Source organism: Triticum urartu, chromosome 7A (genome assembly GCF_056163025.1).
Source record: "Triticum urartu cultivar PI428250 chromosome 7A, HENAU_Tu73, whole genome shotgun sequence".
Taxonomy (NCBI): Eukaryota; Viridiplantae; Streptophyta; class Magnoliopsida; order Poales; family Poaceae; genus Triticum; species Triticum urartu.
The window spans coordinates 261,141,606-261,158,429 of record NC_141879.1 but is presented as its reverse complement, the minus strand read 5'-3'; the positions used below and the strand labels follow the sequence as shown (position 1 = coordinate 261,158,429).

The 16,824-nt window shown below is 43.8% G+C and overlaps 1 protein-coding gene across 1 annotated transcript; it reads left to right on the top strand.

Moving 5' to 3' along the window:
* The first annotated feature begins 11,637 nt into the window (after positions 1 to 11,637).
* LOC125521177 (uncharacterized) lies at positions 11,638 to 14,624 on the top strand. Its single transcript, XM_048686222.2, has 2 exons — positions 11,638 to 12,497; positions 14,190 to 14,624. Exons 1-2 carry the CDS (start codon positions 11,739 to 11,741, stop codon positions 14,277 to 14,279), a joined length of 849 nt encoding a protein of 282 aa, XP_048542179.1. The 5' UTR covers positions 11,638 to 11,738; the 3' UTR covers positions 14,280 to 14,624.
* Positions 14,625 to 16,824: the final 2,200 nt, after the last annotated feature.

Sequence of the window (16,824 nt, the reverse complement as noted above, 5' to 3'; positions counted from 1 at the left end):
AGTAGGCCAATAAAAACCGGATTGCAATACCTTATGTGTAGTTCTATCTCCAGTGTGGTGTCCTCCATATGTCTCAGAGCGACACTTGCATAGGATCTATTCATGTTCATGCTCAGGTACACAACGTCTAATAATACCATCTACTCCTTCTTTATAAAGGTGTGGGTCATCCGAGAAGTAATGTCTTAAATCATAGAAAAACTTTTTCTTTTGTAGGTATGTGAAACTAGGTGGTATGAATTTAGCAACAATGTAATTAGCATAATCATCATACCATGGAGCAGTACGAGAAGCATTTATGACAGCTAATTGTTCATCGGGAAAGCTATCATCAATAGGTAGTGGGTCATCAAGAACATTCTCTAACCTAGACAAGTTGTCTACAACGGGGTTCTCCGCTCCCTTTCTATCGATAATATGCAAATCAAATTCTTCTAGCAAGAGAACCCATCTAATAAGTTTAGGTTTAGCATCCTTCTTTTCCATAAGATATTTAATAGCAGCATGATCAGTGTGAACAGTTACTTTAGAATCAACAATACAAGGTCTAAACTTATCACAAGAAAATACAACTGCTAAAAATTCTTTTCCAGTAGTAGCATAATTTCCCTGGGCACTGTCCAGAGTCTTACTAGCATATTGGATAACATTTAATTTCTTATCAACTCTTTGTCCTAGAACAGCCCCTACAGCATAATCACTAGCATCACACATAATTTCAAAGGATAAATTCAAATCAGGTGGCTAAACAAAAGGTGCAGAAATCAAGGCTTTCTTAAGTATTTCAAATGCTTCCACACAATCATCATCAAAGACAAATGGGGCATCTTTTTGTTAGAGATTAGTCAGAGGCCTAGAAATTTTAGAGAAGTCCATAATGAACCTCCAATAAAAACCGGCATTACCAAGGAAACTTCTTATACCTTTAATGTCCTTAGCACACAACATATTTTCAATATCATCAACTTTAGCTTTATCAACTTCAATACCTCTTTCAGAAATTTTATGCCCCAAGACAATACCTTCATTAACCATAAAGTGGCACTTCTCCCAATTCAAGACAGGATTAGTTTCTTCACATCTCTGCAAAACTGGATCAAGGTTGCTTAAGCAATCATCAAAAGAAGTTCCATATACGGAGAAATCATCCATGAACACCTCAACAATCTTTTCACAAAAGTCAGAGAATATAGTAGTCATACATCTTTGAAAGGTAGCAGGTGCATTACATAAACCAAAAGGCATACGTCTATAAGCAAAGGTACCAAAAGGGCAAGTAAAAGTTGTCTTTTCTTGATCCTCTTTTGACACAGGAATTTGAGAGAAACCAGAATAACCATCTAGAAAGCAAAAATGTGTATGTTTGGATAATTTTTCTAGCATTTGATCAATAAAAGGTAAAGGGTAATGATCCTTTTTAGTAGATTTATTTAGTTTGCGGAAATCAATTACCATTCTATAACCTGTAACAATTCTTTGTGGGATCAATTCATCTTTATCATTAGGAACAACAGTAATACCTCCCTTCTTAGGGACACAATGGACAGGACTTACCCACTGACTGTCAGCAACGGATAAATTATACCTGCCTCCAGAAGCTTTAGTATTTCTTTTCTTACCACTTCTTTCATCTTAGGATTTAACCGTCATTGGTGATCAACAACTGGTTTTGCATCTTTCTCCAATTTTATTTTGTGCTGGCATAGAGTGGGACTAATGCCCTTAAGATCATCAAGAGTATATCCAATAGCCGCACGGTGTTTCTTCTGAGTTTTCAATAATTTCTTTTCTTCATGCTCTGAAAGGTTAGCACTAATAATAACATGATATATCTTTTTCACATCAAGATAAGCATATTTAAGAGTATCAGGTAAAGGTTTAAGGTCAAACACGGGATCACCCTTGGGTGGAGGAGGATCCCCTAGGATTTCAACAGGCAAGTTGTGTTTCAAAATAGGTCCCTGTTTAAAGAATACTTCATCTATTTCTCTTCTTTCATTCATAAACATATCATTTTCGTGGTCGAGCAAATATTGTTCTAAAGGATCATTAGGAGGCACGACAATAGAAGCAAGACCAATAATTTCATCTTTACTAGGCAATTCTTTCTCATGGGGTTGTCTATGAAATTTAGCAAAATTAAACTCATGAGACATATCCCCCAAACCAATAGTAACAACATCCTTTTTGCAATCTATCCTAGCATTAACAATATTCAAGAAGGGTCTACCAAATATAATGGGACAAAAGTTATCTTGTGGGGAACCAAAAACAAGAAAATGAGCAATATATTTAACTTTCCCACACAAGACTTTAACATCTCTAACAATCCCAATTGGTGAAATAGTGTCTCTATTGGCAAGCTTAATTGTAACATCAATTTCCTCTATCTCAGCAGGTGCAATATCATGCATAATTTCTTTGTATAAGGAATGAGTATTGCACTCGCACTAGCACCCATATCACATAAGCCATGATAGCAATGATCTCCTATTTTAACAGAAATAATAGGCATGCCTACAACAGATCTATGTTTGTTTTTAGTGTCGGGTCTAGCAATTCTAGCAGCTTCATCACAGAAGTAAATAACATGCCCATCAATATTATCGGCCAAGAGATCTTTAACCATAGCAACACTAGGTTCAACTTTAATTTGCTCAGAGGGTGTAGGTGTTCTAGTATTACTCTTACGAACCATAGTTGAAGCTTTAGCATAATCCTTTATTCTAACAGGGAAAGGTGGTTTCTCAATATAAGCAGTAGGAACAACAGAATCATTATAAGTGGTAGTCTTTTCTTCAACTTTAATAGGTGCAACTACTTTTACTTCAATGGGAGGATTATATTTAAACCACTTCTCCTTAGGGAGATCAACATGAGTAGCAAAGGATTCATAGAAAGAAGCTACTATCTCAGAGTCAAGTCCATATTTAGTGCTAAATTCACGGAAAGCATCGGTATCCATAAAAGATTTAACACAATCAAACTTAGGTGTTATACCTGACTCCTTACCTTCATCGAGATCCCAATCTTCAGAGTTGTGTTTAATTCTTTCCAATAAATCCCATTTGAATTCAATAGTATACATCATAAAAGAGCCGGTACAAGAAGTATCGAGCATGGAGCGATTATCGAGAGTAAGCCGAGCATAAAATTTTGAATAATAATTTCTCTTGAGAGCTCATGATTGGGGCATTAATATTACATTGACTTAAGACTCCCCCAAGCTAGAGCGATGCTTTCTCCTTTGCGAGGCCAAAAATTTATATATATAATTACGATCACGATAAACAAGATGCATATCATAAAACTTCTGATGCAATTCCAATTTCAATCGGTTGTAGTTCCATGATCCCATATCATCACATAGCCTAAACCATGTCAATGCCTTTCCCTTCAAAGATAAAGGGAAGACCTTCTTCTTGATAACATCCTCGGGCATACTTGCAAGCTTAAATAATCCACAAACTTCATCCACATAGATTAGGTGCAAATCGGGATGTAGTGTTCCATCACCTGTGAAAGGATTACCTAGCAGTTTCTCTGTCATACCCGAAGGAATTTCAAAGTAAACATTTTTAGTAGTTTCAATAGGTTGAGGAGAAACTCTTTGCTCTACTGGTTGGGCTGAAGATACCCCAAACAAGCCCGTCAAAGGATTATGTTCCATAGTAACAAGTGACAGTAAATTTTAGCATACTATATAAATTTTTCCTTACCAAATTCCACCTACCAAAGACGCTTAACTCCCCGGCAACGGCACCAGAAAAGAATATTGATGACCAACAAGTATAGGGGATCTATCGTAGTCCTTTTGATAAGTAAGAGTGTCGAACCCAATGAGGAGTAGAAGAAATTGATAAGCAGTTTTCAGTAAGGTATTCTCTGCAAGCACTGAAATTACCGGTAATAGATAGTTTTGTGATAAGGTAATTTGCAACGGGTAACAAGTAATAAATGTAAATAAGGTGCAGCAAGATGGCCCAATCCTTTTTATAGAAAAGGACAAGCCTGGACAAACTCTTATATAAAGGAAAGCCCTCCCAAGGACACATGGGAATTATTGTCAAGCTAGTTTTCATCACGTTCATATGATTCATGTTCGGTACTTTGATAATTTGATATGTGGGTGGACCGGTGCTTGGTTACTACCCTTCCTTGGACAAGCATCCCACTTATGATTAACCCCTCTTACAAGCATCTGCAACTACAAAAGAAGTATTAAGGTAAACCTAACCGTAGCATGAAACATATGGATTCAAATCAGCCCCTTACGAAGCAATTCATAAACTAGGGTTTAAGCTTCTGTCACTCTAGCAACCCATCATCTACTTATTACTTCCCAATGCCTTCCTCTAGTCCCAAACAATGATGAAGTGTCATGTAGTCGATGTTCACATGACACCACTAAAGGATAGACAACATACATCTCATCAAAATATCGAACGAATACCAAATTCACATGACTAATTATAGCAAGACTTCTCCCATGTCCTCAGGAACAAACGTAACTACTCACAAATCATATTCATGTTCATAATCAGAGGGGTATTAATATGCATAAAGGATCTGAACATATGATCTTCCACCAAATAAACCAACTACCATCAACTACAAAGAGTAATCAACACTACTAGCAACCCACGGGTACCAATCTAAGGCTTTGAGACAAAGATTGGATACAAGAGATGAACTAGGGTTTGAGAGGAGATGGTGCTGGTGAAGATGTTGATCGAGATCGACCCCCTCCCGATGAGAGGATCGATGGTGATGATTTCCCCCTCCCGGATGAAAGTTTCCCCGGCAGAACAGCTCCGCCAAAGCCCAAGATTGGTTCCGCCAAGGTTCCGCCTCGTAGCGGCGGAGTTTCGTCCCATGAGCTTGCTTATGATTTTTTTCTCGGACGAAAGACCTCATATAGCAGAAGATGGGCAACGGAGGCCTGTCAGGGGGCCCACGAGGTAGGGGGCGCGCCCGGGGGGTACGGCTTGCCCCCCACCCTCGTGGATGGTGGGTGGCCCTCCTCTGGTACTTCCTTCACCCAATATTTTTTATATATTATGAAACATGCTCCCGTGAAGTTTCAGGACTTTTGAAGTTGTGTAGAATAGGTCTCTAATATTTGCTCCTTTTCCAGCCCAGAATTCCAGCTGCCGACATTCCCCCTCTTCATGTAAACCTTGTAAAATAAGAGAGAATAGGCATAAGTATTGTGACATAATGTGTAATAACAACCCATAATGCAATAAATATCGATATAAAAGTATGATGTAAAATGGACGTATCACCCACCTCCGAAGCCTTTGAGAGAGAATCTTTGTGAGGACAAAACCCAAAACACCCAGAGCCCAAAGAGTGTTTGTCATCACTATAGTCTTTCTGTTCCGTGTGAACAGAAGACTTATTACACTTGAAGACTGTGATCTTCTAGTCGGTTAGGCCTCGCGTTCTGAGCATCCAAGAGTCATTGTGGATTGCCGGTGAACAAAGTCTGTGAAGGTTTGAAAGTCTACCTTGAAGACTTACCTGAGTGATTTGGCGAGGTCTGAGTCACCTTAGCTCAAGGGGAATAAGGTGAAGACGTGGTCTTCTGAGTTCAAACTCAGCCTCCCTAACTAGATGTACAATTGTCACAACAACTAAAACTAGTCTACCAAATCCTCATCTTCATCGAGCAACTGGTTCTATCACTTCACTCCTTTACTTATAATTTAGCTTCGTGAAGTCATTGCTTGCCTGCTTTGCTTGAATACACTATGTGAAGCCATTCACTCGGATTGCATATTTGGCCTCACGCTGTCTTCCTATTCTGTTCTGGTCTACCTAGCAGCTATTTGTCTTTGTGCATCTTTTGTACTGTACTTTGACTCTATTGCATGGCTAGGGGTAGCTTCTGTTTCGTTGTATCTTATTTAGTTATTGTTTCAGTTGTCTTTCTTCGAAGACATTGCATGTTTCGAAGACTTTCATAAAAATTGCCTATTCACCCCCCCCCCCCCTCTAGTCAATAGCTAGCACTTTCAACTAACAACATAGTTCCTCTTGGGTCCTCAAGAACGGAATGGACTACTCACAATCCATCATAATGAACATGATTATTGGGGCAATGATATGGATAACAATCTGAACATACAAATCATCCATCAATAAACCACTAAGCATCAACTACAAAAGTAGTAATTAAGACCATGAAGTGATCTTTTTTATATCTGGCATAATAGTTCATACATTTAAAAGGGTATGGTGATGGAGATGGAGATGGAGATGGTGAAGATGGAGTTGGTGATCTCAACAAAATAAGCCCTCCGGGAGAGAAATTGCTATTGTGTCTTTCAACCTCGCTCCCACGAGCGTAAAACCCCGCCAAATAGAATCAAGGTTTTTGGGATGATATAGGACCAAGGTTGCTTGAGAGGGGCCAGTGGGTACCCTATGGGCCAATGCGGTGGATCTACGCAGCCCAAGGCATGGCCATGTGGTGGCCCATGTGGGCCCCGCAGACCATGCCCTGGCCTTAGCCTGCCCCCACACTCTCCTTCTAGGAATGTCTCTCAATTTTTTTCTTTGTTGATCTTTTTGGTGCTTTATGGCAGTTTTCCAAAACTTCCCCCTCCTCGACCGCAACATGCAAAATAAGAGGAAATAGGAATAAGAATGGCGTGATAACATGCAAAACATGGATACTAGTGAGGGATTTATAATAGGAAATAGTGATGCAAACTAGACGTGTGAGTGGTGCACAACAAGTAGGCCTGCAAGTGATGTGATGTGGCAAGGAGGCATGGACACATCCGACTGGACGATGGGAGAAAAGGAACAACACAAGACGAAACTCTTGAACTGAATGTTGAAAAGAGAGAAGTACCCATGTCCAACTGGATGAAGATTAACTTTTTTGGAAAGGAGGATCAAATCCTAGCATCTACATCGGCTGATTCACACAACTATAACCAATTAATTATTCAAGATGCAAAACAAAGGTAATCCCAGCATACCATTTGAATGCGGCAAATGTCCATCCCATCTAGTAATGCCTCTCCGACATTGAACAGGTGCAGACACCGAGGACACAACATGCGCGACGCTCTCGACCGGTGAACTTCTTCAATGCTAGCGCCAGTGAGAGGTCATGTCCGCTCTGGGCTGGTGTAAATGTGGAGTTGACGCTTTAGAGAGGAATGAATGTCGGCAACGGCTTCGGGCAGGAAAGGGGGTGAGCGAGGGGGAGGGTTTAGGGTGGGTCAAGGTTTTCGGACATGTACGTGGCAACGGTTCAGACGCCCGCAATCCCTCCAGTTTGCTTTCAATTTGCATGAAAAAGGACATTCGAACCAGCGAGCAGACTGATATAGAACTGCGTTCAATGGCAAAACATGTCCAACCTGTGCAGTTCAAATGGATGGGGCGGCTTGAGGTTACACATTATATATGCCCTTATCTCTCGCAACCTCCTCCACGAGCAACGTATGTTCCTTCATACTTTTTTTATCCTGCAAAAAGTCCTAGTGGCCAGACTGTTCGAGCCAAAACAGGCCTGACTCTCCGGCCTGTAAGTTTTTAGCCCATATGGCTAGAGTTTTCCCACCACCACATATGCCCCTCCGCCACTTAGTGGAGAGGTTGACTAACACAAAAGGAAGAACCCTAGATTTGAGAAAAAGCTCCCTCTACTTCTCCCCACACCAAATCGAAGATTCTAAGAATATTTGTGATAGTTCTTGAGAGAGATTTCACCCGAAGCATAGATCCACTCCTCCTCTCTCTTTTGGAAAAAGTAATTTGTGATTTGAGCAAGTTTTAATAGCATTTCCCCCTTGATCTTCTTACACCTGGAGGTTGGAGACTCCTAGGAGGTAGGATTCTTCCGCGAGGAATCAACTTGTGATTTACCATCATGAAGTTTGCAAAGGTTTGGAATCCACCTCAAGGTCTACCACTAGTGGTTTAGAATCACATTTGCTGTGATATCTCAAGGACGAGAATAGGGTGATCCTTGGTGTTGGTTTGCCTTCGTGGTAACACCCATCTCCCCGACATTGACCGGCTTACCTCCAAGAAGGTGAACATCGGAATACATTCTCTTCAACGTGTCTTTGTTTATCTCTAATCCCAGCTCCCTATGGTTTACACTGGTCACTTGGCATTGCATTCAGTATAACTTGTTGAACACATTATATCGTATTGCTTATCTCACTGTAGCAGCTTTTTTAGGCTCACATTTATATTCACATAGTCTAAACTCACTAATAGTCGACTAAATTTATAATTACGCATATTCACCCCCTCTAGGTCCATATAGCTCCTTTTAACACCACAATCGTGTCATTCTACCCTCTTATGAGTAGTGCTAGAATTGATCACACTTGCAGTTGTTGTGTTACCTCCACCCTAGATAGGTGCCAATATTTTGTCAATAAATTGTGTGCAAGCTGCCAGTCTTGGGGCTTTAAAATCACATGTTTTATCAATAACATGCTTTACATCATATGGCATGTATCCCCCTAGCAACATGTCATCCATCTGAGAGGAGACCTTGCATTGGACTTTCTCTAGTAATGTAAGATCAGTTACTCGCGTTTCCTAAGTGAATAGGTTAGCGAAATATGATCGCATAAGAGTATTGGGAGAACAATACCTTCAACCCATAAATTGTGTTTGTTTTTAAACGACTTATACTTATACGATTTTGCCCTGATCAACCATAAGGGTCAAAAAATGGGGTGTTCTTGTCACTAATTCTGAGCAAGATGACTCCCGAGTGTTGCATCCACTGGATCTCTTCCAGTTCAAGTAAAAACCCAATAAGTTCAAGAATGTCCTTTCTTCTTACTTTGATTCGTCATCTACATGGGCTCACATCACATTTTTTCTAGGTCTCACTGAGCCTTTCTCAATCATTTTTTCTCGGTTTCTTCAAAACATGTTGGTCCTAGTCATGGAAAATTCCATGCATGTACCTAGCTTGCCCAACACCACCTTTCGTTGCATTCAGACATGATTCCTCCCATGCTCGATGGACCATGTCACTAAATTAGGTCTCCTGCAACCAACACACCTCAAAGGCCCCCTAGCCTTTCTGTCTACTTGTTGAATTTTGGTGGAAGTTATTGTCCACCATAATAGTGGATGATCAGAGTGATTATACTCGAGACTTTGAAACCCTTCATAAGGGAATGTTAGCTACCAACCATTGTTGCATGCACCCTTGTCCAACCTTTTCCATTATACGACTTCGATGCCAAGTAAATTTATCTTCAAGGAACCCCATGGCCTCTAGATCAGTGTCATAAGCTCCTCCTAGAAAGCTTGCATTTATTCGGTTTGATTCCTTCTTCTTTTCCATGATCAAGCAGTATCACATTCAAATCACCCATCATTAGCCAGGGTAAATCATGTTGGACCTTTAAGTAACTCATATGTTCCCATGTCGTATGTTTACCTTCCAGCTTGAACTCACCGTACACAACAGGGAACGTCAACTCTCTATTCCAAAATAAAATAACACTAGCCTTCCTTCCATCGCTAGGATTCACCATAACCGATTCCATATGAAGACAACAATACCAACACTCTGTCGAGAAGTGTTCTAACTGTGTCTCCGACACAAAACACCAATGAGTTAAATCTATGCTAAACGTCTAACAAAGCACAAACTATCGGCGTTCCCCAACCCCCTGTAGTTTGAGGCTAAGGCTCAGGCGTTACTTCATCGCGGAGCCCGTCGATTTTGAGTTTCCCAAAGCATTCATGTTTCCTTCGCCATTGCCATCGTTCTTAGACCTACTGGGGGTCTCTTTTTGGGGGTGGGATGGGAGTGTGGCTGGGCAAACTTGGTGCATTTGGATCATCAAACTGTTACACTAGCCACCCAACCTTCGTAGAAGTGCCCTCATGCGGTAACAAAGTAAGAAACACGCTCTTCTTTTTACGTTTTGCGTCTAGAATATCCGTATCACCCCCTCCTTTGTTGCTTGCATTAGTAAACAACAACTACAACTAATTTTCGGTGCTTTAATAAGGCTAACACGCATTCGAGTTTTCCTCCTAAATGTCTTCCTGGCAATGGACCTCGTTCTCTCCCTTATCAAAATCATCCTCCCGTGTGTTTTGCATAAAACTCAAATGAGCCTCTGCCCTGATTGCTTCGTCCTTTGGCGGGTCCTCGCTCGTAGCATCATCTTAGAGATGGTCACCAACTCCAATGAGCGGGTAGATTCTTGAAGACCAGAAAGCTTGGAAATGGATGCCATCACCATGCTTCTTGAAAGTGTACCCAATCATGTTGGCATACTGAGCACCAATCAGACAAACATCATATTTCACGAGAACATGCTTCTCACCATGTATGACTAAAACTTTGTTCTTGCGTGGCTTTCGAACATCCAGTTTAATACTCATGCAAAAAAAGTTTCTTGAAAAATCCTGAGATGCTTACTCAACAGTAATGAATCCAACAACCATGCTAGTAAGGGTTTTTAACATACTGATAAACATGTCCAGGAGGTCGTGAATCTGAATTCAAATATTCACATGACATAGATTTGATGTGGATGGCTTTGTAAATCCATCATAAGGTGCTAGAACTAGGGCGAAGCCTTTGTATGTCCATGGAGCCACTTTCATCTCCTTTTTCTAGTCACGAGGCAAGAAAACTGCATTGTGTAAAGGTTCTAATCCATATACTTGATCTTCACTTCTTGAGCTACGTCCCATGACAATCGCATGTTCATATAAAACCAAAACTTACTCTATTCTATGTTTGTGCCTATCCGGCTATAGTCATCCAACAGGCTGCCTCCATCCATTGCGGCACCTCACTCTCAAACACAACAACATCCAGATAATCTCCATCGAGGCATAATTCCTTCATCATTGCTTGTAGATCACTTTGGTCCATCGTCGCAACCTTCAATGTCTCAACTGCCATGAAACCCTAGCCCAAGAGTATCTATCGGGATAAAAATACTAACACCCGATCACCACGAGAACCCTAACCAAGGTCGGGCGACGATGCACAATCGCCCCTTGTCCCGCCCGAGCGAAGAACAAGCAAGAGAGGGCGGGGAAGGGAAGGGAAAACTCAACACGAGTGGAGGCGACGAGATGGCAGAAACCCTAGCGGGGAGGGAATTAACATTCTCTTATAAGTTTGGGCAGCCCTAAAAAAAAGTTTGAGCAGTTTACGGATGGATACATGAGAGCGAGATGCATCCACATCCGGATCCGGCCTGCCCTAATAAACTCGGATGCCTTTTCGCTCGGACCCACCTTGCTGCCATTAAAAAAAAGCAGGGCACTATACAACGCAGAGTACGAACACGCATTCCTCCGCTCCCCACCAATCGAGTCGCGAGACAGTTCCCTTACATAGAACTACTCCGACGGGACGGACCCACGTAACAGGGAGACGATTTCCCGAACGCAAAGCTCATGCAGTTTACCGACTCGCCCGGCCTCGACTTGACCCACCCGCAAGCTAATTGCAGGGGGCCCAGGGGCCGGTGAGACGGGTCCAGAAACACCGGGTCTAGGGCTCTAGGCGGCGGCCACTGCTGTCCGTCTCCTCCTCCTCGCCCAACTCGCGTCCGCCTCCGTCTCCGCATCCACTTATAAAAGCCACCCGCCCTCCCGTCGCCTCCCTCTTTTCCTGTATTTCTGCCAGAGAAAAGAAAGAAATCACACCTCCCATCCATCTCAGGGCGGCGGCGTGCGCGAGTTCGTCTCCTGCGGCTCTCCCCATGGCGGAGTACGACGAGCAGGGCATGGCCATCGCGGCCGCCGAGATACTTCTCAGCCTCCGGAGCAGGACGCTGGCGCGGTGGCCGGACTGGGTTCCGCGCCCGTCCAGCGACCTCGCCCCGGCGGCGGCGGATCTCCAGCGGCTGGAGGAGGCGGAGGACGAGCTGCCGCCGATTCCGGAGGGGTGGCCGAAGCGGCCGCGGTTGCCGCCCCGTGCGGTGGCGAAAGGAACCGCGTGGCTGCTGTCGTGGGAGAGTCCCTTTGCGCGGCTGGGGCAGCCTGTTGTCGCCAGATCCGGCGCGTGCTCCAGCGGGGAGGAGAGGGCGCGGTCGCACCCGCGCGTCACGAAGGTGAAGCGCGAACCTTTGGCGGCGCGGAGGCCGGAGACGCCGCCGTACTACGTCTCGGCCGCCGGATCCGGCCCTTCCACGAGCGGCATGGACCGGGCGCGGTCGCGGCGGCGGCCGCGCGTGAGCGAGAAGGCGCAGGCGGCGGCGGCCGCGTGGACGGACGGCCCCATGGCGGCATCGAGCCCGGAGACGCCCTTCGACTACGCCAACGCCGCTGGATCAGGGGCGTCCTCGAGCGGGGACGAGGTGGCGCGGTCGACGGCCAAGCGCAAGGCGCAGGGGTCGGGCGGATCCGGAGTGCCTTCCAGCGGCGACGAGGGGTGCAGCTCGCCGGCGAAGCGCGCGCGGGCGGACGTCTCCATCGCCGTCGCCGGCGCCGGCGCCGTGCAACCCGCGGTTAAACTTGAGGTGAGTTTTTTTTTTCAATCGCCTTATCGCTTTCTCATTCTTCGCGGTTTATTCGTCTCGCTTTTGGACTCTGGAGGCCTTTCTTGCATGCCAATCTTGTTGAAGTCGCGTGAATTGCAGCTGTATTCCCCCCTCGGTTCTGCGAGACTCTGTCTCGTTACTCATCAATCTGTCGAGGAAGTTCCTTTGCCGTGATCTTTTTTTGGCCGTCCCATCGTTGATGTGTTCATACGGGTTGCGTGGTGTTCTTCGTTTGAATCTCGGGGGCTATTGTGATTCTAACCGGACAGTATGAGCTGGGTAGGGGATGGAGTTCTTGTGTTCCGGCGCCGGAGAGGATAAATCATTCATTCTCTGGCAACGGACTCCGGCCCCCGGGGTCGTTTTCGTGAGCGTATGGCTTTTGTGTGGACCCTTGCCTTGGCCGTTGGCACCGTGTCTAGTGTAGCTGGAGGTGGCCGATGGGCGACGAGGCAGGGTAGATAGATGGAGTAGTTCTGTTATACGCCGCATTTATCGCTTTTATTTATTCCTCGCTCCATCCAATCCAGTCAGCAATAGGGCGAGAAAAAAGGAAGCAGCAAGCGTGAAATCTTGAGTAATTTCTTTTTTTTAAGTGTTCAAATCTTGAGTGATTTCGTAAAGTCGATTGTTGCGGGGTTTTGAATTGGAAGGCGAATTGATTAATTATTGTGTGTGTCGTTAGCTGCGGATTTGGAATTACTCAATTAGTACATGTTGTGTGTGTGTGTGTTTTCGCTGTGGACGAATGAATCCCCATCGCCATCATGTGATGGCTTCGCTCCTTCCTCTGCGCGTGGTCCCGCGTGTCATCTTGGGCCGCCTGTTTCCCGCACTCTCCGCGCGTGTTTCTCACACTGGAGGGGTAAATTTCGTTTCCTTCTGACTTGCCTTGCAAGATTGTAGACTTCCTTCGGGGTTCCGGCGCTGTTTCCCGTGGGTCCGGCCAGTTTTTGTGGACCCGGCCCCACGGAGTTCCATGGCTAGTTTGACACCGCATGTCATCGGGCTTTTCCTTTTTTGTCGTCGTTTATCTTCAGTGGAAATTAACGCGAAGATTGGAAGCTGGGTGAAGCTTTTTTAAATAGGGAAACAGAAACTTTTTCCTGGCTCTGCTTGCGCCAGGGTTGTTGTAAAGTGGTGCGTGTGCCTTTACGTGTCAGTCCGGGATGCGGGTCCCTTTGGCGACCGACGTGCACAGGGGTGGGGTGGGGTGCAGCCCATCGGTCACCAACGTGGTCATTGGATGCCGCAGTGACCACTCCCTGGTCCAGCATGGGCTCGTGAGTCGCGACTGGTGTGGTATCATGTCACCGCACCAGGCCCGCCAGGGCTGCGACTTCTTTCCTTCAAAAACGAAGTCCAACTCTACTACAGTAACTTTCTTCTCAAAGAAATTACTACTCGTATAAGTGTGCTGGCTTATTTGTTGCTAGTAGCAGCTGTCTCGATGCCTTTGCATTGCATCTATGCGAGTACGGAGTATAGTACAACTATTTTATTCCGCGATGATTTCTTAACAGTGATTCCACGTGATTCCCTCGGATCTCGCATCTTGCCGAGATCCGTCTGGTTGTTGTCATCCTGTATTTGATTAAGCAGTGTTCTTTCATATCTTTCTCGATTCTCCTGGAGCTTCCAACTAAAATCATTTTGGTTGATGTTGTGCAGGATCAAAAGACCGAGAACAATTACCGGGACGAGAAGGGCCACTTGCTGTTTGACCTCAACGAAGATCCAAGCATGGCGGAGGAGTGGTGAGAGGCGAGGATTTTGCTAGCTAGTTGGTGTGTGCTCGGGGCAAATCAACCCAGCTGCTCATGTGTACATAAAGGGCAAACCCAGTAGAAGAAGAGCCGGTGAGGGCGGGTTAAGCTGAGAACGGAGGGGGCTTAGAGGGTATACTCATCATTAGATTTATATCAGGGTTAACTTAGTCTGCTCTGCTCTGTTGGACGTACTGCATGCGACGGTGCGCTTCTGGCTCGCTTGCCCAATGCCGTGTACTGCAGTCCCTGTTATTTTCATCTTTGTTTATCCTGTTTGTTATCCGAATCAACTGATACCGTGCATGAATTGAAACAATAATATATACTCCATTAGATATTTTCTTCTGTTTGTTTCATGTTGGCTATTTGCTCAGCTGCTGCTTAGGAGGATTTAATTAAAGTACGTTTTCATGTTGGCTATTTGCACAGCTGCTGCTTATTAGGAGGATTAACAGTCCGTTTAATGGAATTGATGATTTACAGGCCGGCATTAGTGTTATTTTTTAGCTTAAACTTTTTCATGAGCAATGGTAAACTCTTTAATGGAATTGTTTGTTCCATGTTGGCTATTTGCTCAGCTGCTTCTTGTTAGGAGGATTTACAGTCCGTTTAATGGAATTGATGATTGGCATTAGTGTTACTTTTTAGTTTAAACTCTTCCATGAGCAATGGTACACGCCCGTCCACTTTTTCTGTACAATAAAGGTCATATTTACATGAACCTATTTATTTAATACTATATGAAATGGTTTAGCACTGTGATTGACTTGGCTGGGCCTTCTTGTGACTTGTGAGCCGTTCGGGGCAGCCTGTCGCTTGGGTGGTTCAACTGAGGTGGATTTGCCTGCGCCACTTTCTCCTTCCCCTCCACTGCTGTAAGCTTGGCCCGATGGGTTGGCCTTGTACAATGCTAAATGCTTAGAAAGGTGCTTGAAGAAATAAACCAGGTTTTTTCTTAAGCATTCGGTGTCTATTTATATAGGGTAGATGTTTAAAAGACTGGTTTATACAAGACCTAATTAGACGCCTACCGTACACAAATAGGCACCAGTGCTTATGAAAAGACTGGTTTATTTCTTAAACACCTTGCATCGTATAAGACTTAAATGATCGAAAATAAAAAGATTTCTAATGTTTCAGGAAGTATCTTAAAACATTTAATGGATGTCATTTTCCTATGTAGGATCCTGTATTTAAGGCGAAAGGAATGCCACTTTACAGGTCCACCAACAAGCAAAATTTGGCAGTTGGAGATATAATTTTACCATTGAAATATTTAATTTTGGGTTTTTGACATTAAAAATTGTTATTTGTTGCACGAGACATCCATCATCTCAAAAGAGAGTGAAAAAACTCGCCGTCTACCTTTCCAATCTTGTTTATTTGCATCGTGGATCTCTAATGTTTGAAATCATTATGAATTTTGGAGTTTACAACAGTCACTCGTGGTTTTAAAATTGCCTTATTACATAGGCAAAACTAAATAAATTAAATATTGTTAAATCTCGAAAACCATATTAGCCAGACATATGCTGGTTGCATGTGCATGAAGCACAATCACTAGAACATATTGAACAAAACAAAATAAGCTAAATCTTGTTAAATCGCAAAAACATATCAGCTAGACAAATACTAGTTCGATGTGCATGAAGCAGAATCATCAATTAGAACATACTCCAATGTAGCCTGAAAGGTTAAAACATTTTTTTGTATGTCCGGCCTGTGTTCTGTAGGGTCTTCGAGTTCTTCATCACTTGTAAAGTTGGGGCAGCGGCGGCAATCGGAATAATGGTTCCTCGCTTTCATCAGGATAGTGTCATCGGCAAATTGGAGGATAGTGTCGATCATCAGGGATTTGTTGTTGAGATTTGTTTTTGTTCTCTTGTACACACCCACCCGATCAAGCTCATCTTGATGCGTCTTCCTCATAGAACTTGTGAGGTTTGTGTTCCCCTACTCTGTCAAGCCAGATTTGGGATTCTATTATGGCCTTCCTTAGTGATAGCTTCTTGGGGGCGACGATCTATCCATACCACGGTTGTCGATGTTTTTTGGTCTACATCGGTGACATTTCTACTATTTGTTCTACAACCTCATGTGTTTCAACAAGGTTGCTCTAGTAAGATAGAGGCCTAGAGGTGGGAAGGACCTCTTCTAACAGTGTGCCACTAGTGGATGCAATAGGAAGATGATGCTTGTTTTCTTCAAACACTTCCATGTAATTTCATATTCTTGTATGGTCTGGTTGATGAGAACATCCCTATCATAGTTACACCCCTACCACTTGCTACTACATATACTGGACCAAATACTAGAGCTCGCGCACACCAATTAAATTATCAGGTATTTATGTTTCTTGGTAATGATTCTAATGTTCACGAGAATATGATGATGCCTAAATTAGATACATTTGTGTTATTTATGAATGAAGGGCCTAGCATGGACAAGAGCTATGAACACTGGAGCATGATCAAGTGTGGAGAAGAAAACGGGCGCGCAGGGAATTCCAGTGGAGTTTTCAACACTTTGAAGCCACC

Bases quoted from the DNA above. Each gene is read 5' to 3' on its own strand.
- LOC125521177 (XM_048686222.2), top strand. From the start codon at position 11,739: ATGGCGGAGTACGACGAGCAGGGCATGGCCATCGCGGCCGCCGAGATA. The intron at 12,498-14,189 runs GTGAGTTTTTTT...GATGTTGTGCAG, and splicing joins AACCCGCGGTTAAACTTGAG to GATCAAAAGACCGAGAACAA.